Source organism: Haliotis asinina, chromosome 8, assembly GCF_037392515.1.
Source record: "Haliotis asinina isolate JCU_RB_2024 chromosome 8, JCU_Hal_asi_v2, whole genome shotgun sequence".
Lineage (NCBI taxonomy): Eukaryota > Metazoa > Mollusca > Gastropoda > Lepetellida > Haliotidae > Haliotis > Haliotis asinina.
Window position 1 is genome coordinate 40,895,578 of NC_090287.1, and position 11,515 is coordinate 40,907,092.

At 40.2% G+C, this 11,515-nt stretch overlaps 1 protein-coding gene across 2 annotated transcripts; it reads right to left on the reverse strand.

Annotated features, from left to right (window-relative positions):
* Positions 1-2,143: 2,143 nt before the first annotated feature.
* LOC137293993 (interferon-induced protein 44-like) lies at positions 2,144-10,548 on the reverse strand. Of its 2 annotated transcripts, XM_067824901.1 has the most exons (8): positions 10,520-10,548; positions 10,300-10,393; positions 8,221-8,746; positions 7,760-7,815; positions 5,487-5,675; positions 4,481-4,624; positions 3,470-3,641; positions 2,144-2,999 (listed from the first exon to the last, which is right to left on the reverse strand). In XM_067824901.1, the coding sequence occupies exons 3-8, from the start codon at positions 8,741-8,743 to the stop codon at positions 2,716-2,718; spliced, it is 1,368 nt and encodes a 455-aa protein (XP_067681002.1). In that variant the 5' UTR covers positions 8,744-8,746; positions 10,300-10,393; positions 10,520-10,548; the 3' UTR covers positions 2,144-2,715. The 2 variants fall into 2 exon arrangements, with proteins under 2 accessions (XP_067681002.1, XP_067681003.1); XM_067824902.1 differs by lacking the exon at positions 4,481-4,624.
* Between the last annotated feature and the right edge of the window lie 967 nt (positions 10,549-11,515).

An 11,515-nucleotide genomic window follows, 5' to 3' on the forward strand; every position in this document is an offset into this window, starting at 1 on the left:
TTCAAACGCGTTGCGTTGCAGTTCCTTCACAATACAAGTTGAAATGTCGTAAGTATATTATTACCTTCATTGTCAATTGGATGACGGCAGTGTTAACATACGGCATTATTCTATTTATGAAAAAAAATATTTGAAAACATCAGCATGACCTAAATAACAAGGTGTTGACCAGTTTTACGGAAATATTTTATTTCCTTTGGACGAAGGCATGCACGCTACCCAAACATCTCGTCACGAGATAGTTATAATCTTATGCTGTGTAATCCTATGCTATGTGTAATTCGTTGTAACAGTGTTATGCAGTTTCGATGCCCTATATAGTTGCATTTAACATAGCAGGTGCGAGTCTTTATTATCTCTCCAAATGATGGGGTAGCCTAGTGGTTTAAGCGTTCGTGCCTGACGCCAAATATCCAGGTTTTATTCTCCAATTAGGCAGTGTGTGATGCCTATTTGTGGTGTTCCCTGTCGTGCTAATGCTGGATTATAGAATCATAGCTAAAGGAAATGTAAAACTAAACTCACCAAAATCAGCAGTGTGTAAATAAACACAGTATATCACATATATCACAGATATTTATATGTATTACATTATAAATATATTGATATTTACATGCCTTCATTGCTAGTACTGCTACTATTTCACATGTTATACTATGCCACACCCATTCCTTTTATGTACAGATTTAAGAACTTGGAAGTAAACACCTAACACTTTAAACATCATGAACCTCTTTGTTTTAAACACACCCCTGTCGTGTGTGTACCATATACTAAAGCCTTTGTTTTGTTGTTTCACTCGATGTAACTATCCATCCTTTTCCAGGTAGAGTTTCTCGGTAAAAAGTTCCAAGTCTAGTTTTCGTTTCCCTGTTGGGAAATAGGGCGGTACGTTAACCATTTCTATAGTGTCTAATTCAGGACAGCTATCGTCTAAATATTTCTAAAACCCCAAACTATGTAACCAAGCCATATGGGGCTTATTTGCTATTATTCAATCTGCATTCTTAATCCATGTCACTACCGAAGCGTAAATTGTCTTGTCAGCTACTCTGTTCCTCTTTGTCACTTTTATTAATTACTGTATATGACATTTATGGCCTTTATTGGTTATCCCCCTTGGCTGTGTCTGTCATCATATCAACTGTAGAAGGAAGTGCTATTGTTTCTCTGTCTGTCCATTGTTGAATCATTTCCTGTCCATCGTCGTTAAAAACTGTATATATATGTATGCTCACATCTATACTGATTATGTGAGTGTGAAGTCCCGAAGTGTGAAGTACTTATTAACTTGGAAATCAATACCTAACGCTATAATCATCATAAACCGCTTTATCAACTTTGAGCACCATGTGAACTAACGTAATGCAAAATTAGGACTTCAATCTGTTTTGCAGAAATACTCATGATGCTTCTTTCGTAAATTCCGCCATCTGTTATGCGGTTGCATGATTCGTAATATTGACAAAAAAGGTCCTTTTCGGATGCCTTTCGCTCCTACGTCATGGCTCCTACACGGGATGTTTACTAATACAAGACACTATTATGGATGACAACTTCTTTAAGTCTTTTAACACGACGTTTCAAGGCTAATTCTTGAAAATTCTTAGCCTTGAAACGTCGTGTTAAAAGACTTAAAGAAGTTGTCATCCATAATAGTGTCTTGTATTACCTCACCAACTTCTAAATGCCTTTGGGATGTTTGACTGACCCAAAGATTCGTCTTTACGCGATATTCATATCCACCCCGATATGAAAATATGAACAAACGAATGGACGGACGAACGAACCAATGAAAAAAAACAAAAAAAAAAACAGACAGTGCGCCAGAAATTCGTACTTTAGATCAACGCATGAACTATTTATATGCGGATCGCTACTGACGGAAATTGATTCACACATTGCACCCATCTGGGGAATTGGACAAGGCGTGACAAGGAAACGCTGTAACCACTAGGCTACGTGTTCACGGTACACAGGCGGATCGGGCTGGACAACCGCTTGACTAATTATTTTTCCAGTATTACAATCACTAAAACCTTCAGTCTTCATACCAACATGATCAAGTTTTTTGCCATTACAAAGTTTCTGTGAATTTGAATTAAACAGTCATCAAGAAAAAATAGCAATCACAAAATTCAAAACAAAAACACTTTAATAGGCGTGATATGAGTCTGTGTATTTTCAGAGAGTAAGCTCCACGTATGATAGGACATTAAGGCCATGTTAACAGAATCACCATTTGTGAAAACAGCATTAAGAATTTTGTCATAACTGAGCGGAAACCAAATGTTTCTTAAGAAAACATTTACATTGCTCCAAGATTCGTTTCTCTGAATCTCACATGTGACCTTTCACCCAGACATATAATCAATAGTGAGAAGGCGTAGCGTGACTTCTTGTAGCTTACATAGTCATATTTATATCCTATAAATAAAACAAATGTATTTGAACCAAACATGTAAAGCAGTAGCATTTTATATTGGTGTGTTCCAGAAAGGAAACAAGAAAGCTTTGATTATGTACACTACATTGAGCGTGTTTCCATCATGATCAACGGTCCATGTCCTAGCTGTGTTGCCAACAACCGTGTCATTTCTTTGAGATAAAATTAAGAACGAAATTTTCATTTTTTTTGCGATAAGAAACAGTAGTACTACATTGTTCACGTTGATTATGACCAAATGGAGTAATGAATAACATAACCAACATTTATTAATCTTCATCCTCCTCGTCTAGGAAGTTGTAGAGATAGTCATCAGCGAATCTCAGCATCTGACGAAGGCTGACTAGAGCAGGAACATCCACGTCATCCACCAGCTCCATTTCCTTCTCGTAGTTCTTCACGGGCAGAACGTGGGCACGGGGCAGACCAATGAGTTGAGACACTTGTTCCACCAGTTCGCTGACTGCAGAGCTGTAGAACAGGGTCCCCGGATCCTCTTCAACATATGGACAGGACTTATCCACCTTGGTCAAGATGACCACTTGTGGTATACCTGTATAGTATGAAATTCAGAAAAACTCATGTCTCGCTCTTTGTAGAGCCATACTGAAATCAATACACAAAGGAAATTAATACCGGATTTGATTTGATAAAGCAGGGTCCAAACGAAATGAATAGGGAAATCAAAACGAATAAAATAAAATGCGACCGAACACCTCATAGTGAAACACCGCGCCAGTCGCGTTAAGAAACGAGTTCCATGAAAGCAGGTGATTGATTTAGAACACCAGGCATAATATATCACGATACTAGTTAGAGTAAGATGTCACTGAGGTCACTGTAACTTTCAGCTAATAAAAGTTTACATGATACATTTACATGATAACTTTAAAAACTGGGTTTACAACTGAAGTGTATATCCTTCAAACAGGTCTTACAATTCACATATAACACTACCTAGCTGCTCTCACTTTACAACAGCACCACTCACAGTGAGACTCTTCATGGGTAAAAAATGCTAACCTCTCCGGTTAGCTTTCTGTTGTATGGCCTTCATATTCTGCAGGATTTTGTCTGGGAACACGTCTACGGAACAGCCATCAATGACGAATGCCACACAGTGTATTATGTCTTGTGTTTTAGGGGTCTTCTTGTATCCAGGAGTGTCAGGAGAAATTGATACAGCTGGGTTAAACTGGGAACATAAAAGGTAAGTTTGAAACAAGCTCATACTGCGAGGATACTGTTAAACACCACAGTCTTATATTAAAGAGTGAATGAGTGAGTCTGATTTTAAGCAGCAATAATTGTACAGCGGGGTGACACTAGAAACGGTGTCCACGCATTGAAACAATATAGGGAACTGAACCAAGGTTTTCAGTTTTAGGAGCGGACGTTTTACCCCAAAATCATACAGACATTATATATCGTTAAAACAGACTATGGATCGAACAACTCATTCAAAAGTACTAGGATGCCTTGTGTTGTGAACAACCAAGCTACCGAGCTTAACAATAGTCACATAGATTCTTCTGTTATCCGAAATAATTCGTGACCTACTCGTGCTATTACGAATACCTGTTACGGAAAGGGGCGAATGGTGACGAATAATCCAACTTAACCAGAAACGTTAACACTAAATCTTGTTGATTAAAGACAGTATTAATACAAAAAGAAAACACCCTGTGCCATGTTCCAGTGACAGGGGCCAGTTTTTCGAAAACATACTGACATGCATGGATCTGCATGAAACAGCAATACCTGAAGCGGTGAATGTTCCACACTTTCAGGTATCAACATGGGTGGCAGATGATACTGAACGTTATGTGTAAACATTTGGAAGAAGCACCTAGAGCAGCATATGAAATGTGGATTAATTTACCTAAGACGATAATTTTCACATATTTGCACGAACAAGGAATACAATTACCAAAGGAGGCATTTGACCAGGCATTCCACTGATCATCATTTGCTTCTGTTTGGGTTTTGTACCGATGATGCAAGATCCATTATTTAAATAACGCCTTGAAGTACCATATATTTGTCAGGAAGGTGTCCATCCAATATGGCTACCACGTCAGTCGCGTCCAGACCTTGGGCTTCCTCTAGGCCTCGTGTGTCACACAGTCGGAACTTGAGCGGTTTACCCTCTGGGGATCTTACCTTATACTTCCGGTACTACGAGAAAATACATGTCAGAGTTACTTGCCCTTGTTTCATTGCATCATGTTCACGTGTATAGCACAAACATAGATCCGTCGAGATGTGAAAATAGATCTTAATTAAAAACTTAGTGATTGTTATGATCATACATGAAGAAAGAATTATTGTAAAATAAAAAAAAATCTAGCAAATGTATTTAAAGTAAAATTTGAATATATAAATCTAAATCTAGCAACGTGTGTAATACTCTTGTTTTTAATTGGGTTGAACCATCAAGAAAATATGTAAAGAACAATGTTAAACGTACACATGATTTACATGTATATAGGATACAGATGTATACGAGTACTTGTACTTTCACTATTTCAGGTCTGTCGATTGAACACACCTTTGTTATGAGAGTTCTGTTAAAAAAGGAACACATTTTCAACCATTACGGTATTTGTCAGTTACAGAGAATTTTGTTTTAGGGGTTAGCACTGTTTGGAAATATGCATAAGACTGGTCAGTCCAGCAAAACTTACCATATCATTAACGCCTTGTTACTCAAACGATGAAACATGATCACTTTCTTAGTTACCCCCTTTGTCTTGTGCGGATGCATGGGATAGGGTATTAGATCTAGTATGTGTTCATAGTGCTAGCTAGGACATTCGTATAGGCTTATGTCACACAGCAGTTTTACGACGGTTCGAAATGTTACAAAGTCAAGATGGGGACCCTGATACAACACACCATCAACTGAATTCTCGTACGTCACTTGGGCAAAGAGATCAAGGCAAACCTTTGTTGTTTCTTTCTCCTCTAGTACTGTAAATCTATTCCTTTCACGACCAATATGGAGACTTTTATAATCAAATATTACAATATGACTCACATGTGTCGTAAGACTGTGTTCGGCACTTCCACTGCAGGCTTGACTAGTCACGTGACCTCTGAAGATTGAGTTTATGGTGTTGAAGTAGCTGGACTTACCAGCTCCTACCGCCCCCACCAGCAGAATGTTGACTCGTCCTACCTTCACCCCATCGATGGGGGAATATGTTTCGATCTCAGATTTCAGAACCTGCAGCACAAACACTTATGTCAACAGCAGCAAGATGAGTAATAGCTTAATAAACATAACACGCATGTCGCTATCAAATCATTACAAGCTATCAACATCATTACAAGCGTGATAAAATGGGGCAAAAGTGTGACAAGAGTGTGACAAGACAATGGTATAATCCGGGATGAATGCTTGAGCAGAGTACACCGCTTTTGCAGTATTCCAGCAACATCATGGCGAGGGACAACAGAAATGGGTATGACACAATGTACCCATGTGGGAAATCAAACCCGGGTCTTCAGCCTGACGAGCGGATGCGTTAACCCCTTGGATAAACCATTGTCCCCCAGAATCAAGTCCCGAATGTAGGTCACGGCACATCGCCGTAAAATTAGTACTCCCGGTATACAGATAGACGGTTAGTGTTCACAAAGATTTTGTCCAATACGTAATGCATTTAGTGATCTGATAAACATGAAGTCATAGTCTTGAAGTTTCCCCAAGAAGAACGTCGTTGTTTGCATTATTTGGCAGGTTAAGGGCCCGTTTACAATATTTAGTCTGTACCTTCTCGATTGTTTCGTTGTATTGGAAACCCTAAACCATATGTTAATATTGGTAAAACCATGGATTCAGGCATCTTAATTGCAGGAATTGCACGAAGGGGCCATGGATTGATGTACCTTCGATGTTTGTTTATGTTCACTGAGCCGAAGGGTTTGATGTACCCGCGATGTTTATGTTCCCTCATCCTATGTACCCTCGATGTTTGTTTATGTTCCCTAAGCCCAAATCGAGTGTACATCAACCAATCGTCCCCTAGTTACCAGTGAACAACGTATTTATCTTACCGAATGCCACACTGTTAATTTGCAACTGTTAAAGCAGGGTATATTGAACATAATCGAAGAGTGCTCAGCCAGTCAGAAAGTGACATATATGTGTGAAGTAAGATAAATATTGGTACATCTCCAGATAGGTAACGTATATTATATGGATGTTGAGGCAAACTTTCTCCGCTTGTTGTGCCAGTGGTGACGTTGTTTTTGTCCATACTAATTTAGGAGTAAAAATGCACTCTAAAACAATTGAATCCATTTAATTATGCCGTGGCTGTTGTGTATTGCGAGCAAACGCATCCAAAAATGGGTTTGTGAACTTTGGTCATACAAATGAAAACGACACATGAAATGTGCATGCAGACAGTGTTTTCCACGTACTGCAAGTGCCATCTGACTATAAAATGCCAAACCAACTTCATCATTTCATTATACAATTTACCACGATATAAGAATCTATGTGGTTAAGGCGTCACAGACTGTCCTTATTCACTGTAGTTCTGTAACGCAGTGTCCTTTCTGTGTCAAGTCCGTACCAGAACGCCACACTCTTCTAGCGGCACATGCTCGTTTTAATATGTCCACGATTTCCAGGCTTCCGTTTGTCAGAGCTCACTGTACGCCGTGGTTGCAGAGATTGGAAGGAGCGTGGTGTTGCAATATGCATGTGCATGGATGTTTCAGATCATACTGATTAATAGTTATGTATCCAGTTAAATGTATTAGTCTAAACATTCTGGACTGGTTATTACACTAAGTTGCGCAATCAGACGAAACCCGGTCAACAGGGAAAGACAACTGTTGTGTAATCAATGTTTTGACTTGAAGCCCGCTTGTGACCACCAGTGCAGTACGTAAAATGAATTAATGCTGACGATGAGAGGACTACGTATGTTCGTCTGTATGTCGTATTCCCGTCATCACTTCTTTTTGCAAAGTTTATCTTCAGTCACCAACATAGGTATGAAGTTCGGGAGATGCGTCAACTAATATATACTGAACAGCAAAAGAAACGCAACTCAAACAGGAGACATAAATGTCAGCAGTTCAGTTGCTGTTCAGAATAAGAATGGGAGATGGATAGTTTGTGAGGTTGGGAACTGTATCAAGGCACAAAACAGAATATGCATGTTTGTGCATATGGCCTAACCATAGACCCATATAATCTGTTCTGTAATAGCTTCCTCAAAGGGACCTAATCATGTAATGTCAATTATTCAGTTGACATATACATGTGTTCCGACGTCAAAGACTGCCGTGTACCTCTGATTTAGATTCTGTCAGTTGTCTCCATTGGTCGTCGTTGATAATGCTTCCATCTGCAAAAAGGTATGATGCATGTTTCAAGCATATTCTAAATAGAAGCAATACCGTATCAATGACAATAAACGTGCTTGATGTTTCATGCCTGCGTTATTCCAAGTAAATGCTGGCGGGATGGCCCTAATCATGTCTCATCCACAAATTTACCACTGTTAAAGAAATTGTGGGTAATGATCAAGAACGCTAGGGTCTAATGACCATAGGTCTGTTGTTTAACGCTTCTCTCAGCCATGTTTAAGCTATGGGCAAAATAATCGAAACTGAATAAGCCAGAGAATAAGCTGGTGGACACAACCTACGCAACTGACATTCAATTACATGCATCAACCAAGTCGGCGAAACAATCATGGTGTTCACTGGTCGACGATAACTCCTCACATCAAAGTGTCTGACCAACCCACCTTTCACACTGTAGACTTCAACATCGTAGCAGTTGAGGCTGGAACAGGCCAGTGACGCAGCGTTGTCTCCAGCCATGACGTAGCTTGTCCCAGGAGTCAAAGAACCATTGAGTGGGAATGATGCCCCGCTCAAGGCCACAGTCGCGTTGAAACTGTAAATGTCATGACCACTCCCGAAGGTAGGTCCATAGTTAGCATGTCCGTAAATAGCATTGGTGCCATTTATTGCTGGGTACTTTTTAGGGTTGCTGGAACCTTTGAAGTACAAACGGAACAGGAATGCTGTCGGGTCGACCCTGTAGGCACCAGCAGAGTCCCAACTGACCGATGTGTAGCCACCAAACACGCAGTCCGACGTGTTATAGAGGATTGTGACAGTAGGCCCTTTGTTGTCACATTTCTGGTGGAAGGCAGTGTTGGAACATCCATCACGGGAAGCCTTGTACAGAAGTTCAAAGACTTTCTTCGCGTTTAACCATTTGTTCAGTTGTTTCTGATCCTTCTTCGTCAAAGTGCGTTCCATGATCTGATGTTGAAAAACACTAATTAGCCACGCGTTATTGCGTTCTATGTTCGTCGGAAGGTCCGTTGGGAAACAGATATCCTCTCTGCTTTCAAATGCATGTGGTTATGAGAATATAAGGCCTGCAATAAATTTACATGTCTATTTATATGTCACAAATGAGGACCTGCAGCAAAAGTCTATGGCACCTGATGGCAGCCTGTTCTCATATATTGCCAACACACCTTGCACATGTTAATGAAACAGACGGTGGTACACGTTGTTGGTTTTAAGGAGATTGAATGCCCAAGAAATATCGAACTATTCTGTCTGCTGTGTACTGAAAAGTAAAGCCCGTCCATCATATAATTTTACATTATTACGAGGGTCGTAATGAAACACGTGTGTTCATGTTTTATTTGCTACATATCATCTGTCAATCTCAGGCAAATTGGTTTTGATCAGTTCCGGTCTCACAATCCCCATTTTATTTGACTTTTTATCTTGGTACCTCCAACAACGCAAAATCTGCAATAAGTTCATCACAAACATCTGGCAGCAAAATATGCAAGAAACATTTAGTGAGTTTGAGAGAGGTAGAAATCCGCTAGAATCAACCTTAGATATTAAAGTGTATAAAAAGCAATTTGAAACTACAATCGTTTGTTAATGTGACTTTCTCATCCGTGTTGCCTGAAAGAGCTTGTTTTGACACTACCCAGTCCCTTTCAGATGGCAAAACCATAAGGACAAAACTTATTCGTTTTCAAACAATCGACGTCGAATGCATTCTTCTCCCTCTTTATAGCGCCTGCCCGATATTTTTACCGGTGCTTCGACAGCAAACCCCCTAAAAAAATAGGCAATGCGGCAGCAATTCTTAGGTCATGACACGCAGTATAAGCGGATCACTACTGACCACAGACCCTCGCTGTATTCTCACACGTAAGTAAAGCTTTTGTCCATATTTCCGATCTTTTAGAGGCATATACACAGGCTTTCCGTGGCGACGCATTTGTTAGAGTTGCTGTACCGAGAGTATACAAAATCAGTTCGTCAGCGGAATCAAACTGGTTGGCAACAAATGTACGTGCGAAACAATGAGAGGGAAATCCAAAGGTCTTTCATCCAACATGTCACGGTCTGTTGTTTTATCTTCTTTTATTTGTGGAAACACATACAAATCCATTCCTTCAGTGTATTGTGTCAGCCAATCAGATCGCCGGAGTTAGTGCAGTTCATCGTTGACAACCTATTTTGTATGCTTCTTGCACAGCAACTCGGTCTTTGCCGATTTAATAAATACCAACAAATGCCTCCCCATGGAAAGTCTGTGCGTATGCCCCCAACATACACTGAAAATACAGACAAAAACTGTCGATACTTGTGAGGCCTTTAAAATACGATATATGAATTAGTGATTACGTAATTGTCCAGATTTCGATTATGTCGTATTTCTGTGATGCACCTTTAGATGTTATTTTTCTACCAGAATATTAAACCGGGCCTCAGTTTATCGATTTTATGACCCGCAGTGGGGGCATATGCAACTAACAACACATATCAGTGATAAATACCAGTTCATGAATTGCCCGGCGTGAGGTCAATAACAGGGTTTGATGTCGAAAGCGGAACTTTGAACACTTCGCAGCTGAGTTGGGCGCCCCGAATCTGGGTAGATATCCAAACAACAGAAATGGTTTTAACGTTAGAGTAGTTTCACAGTTTTGTAAATTTACTCTGACACATCAAACATTTCAAATATTACACTACCTGTCACACTGATCTCGTACTTACCTCACTGTGCAGTGTTCTCGAGACTTTCCTGTCACGTGATTTCCAGGAAAGCGAATTCTGGGGTAAAGGGGAGTAACTCTATAAGGCATTGTTATTAATAAATGGGTATTTATACAGTGCTATAGTCCACCCCACATGCATGCTCAAAGCGCTTAGAAACTTTGTTTTTCCCCATCGAAGATGCATTTCAATTTGAGCGGCACATCATATTTTCAATCTCAGCTCCATGGGTATTTATATAGCGCTATAGTCCACCCCACATGCATGCTCAAAGCGCTTAGAAACTTTGTTTTTCCCTCGATCATTGGATGCCAATTTGAGCGGCACATCGTATTATCAATCTCAGCTCCATGGGGATCATACAAGTCTTGCAGTGAGGAGACGCACCTAGATAATGTGACTTTCCTATCCTTTCTATGTGCCCATTCACAGCTGGTTGGAATACAACACATAATCACAGTACTTTGTCCATGTTTACTGACTGTACCCGCAACTAGGCGTTTGCACGTACGAGGGTTGGCTGAAAAGTTCGAAGCCTCACTGTGAAAAAAAGTTACCAACGTTTGTAATTTATTTTTCTACATAGTCCCCTTCCAAGTTCACACACTTTTGCCAGCGATGCTGCAAGGCCCGAATCCCGGTCAGGAAAAAATCTTCTTCAGCTACCCTAAAAAAATCAGTCACAGCGGAAATGACGTCATCATTACTTGCAAAATGGCGACCGGCGAGTTCCTTTTGTCATTTTGGGGAACAGGTGGAAGTCAGAAGGAGCCAAATCAGTTCAATAAGGAGGATGGTCAATGAGTTCAAAGCCACAATCGCGGATTGTTGACATGGCCACCACCGATTTGTGAACAGGCGCATTGTCTTGTTGGAAGAGGACACCTTTAGCGATCATCCCTCGTCGTTTGGCTTTGATTGATTCTCGCAACTGGTTCAGTAGATCAGCATAGTATCTGCCGTTGATAGTTTGACCTTTTTCAAGTTAATCAATGA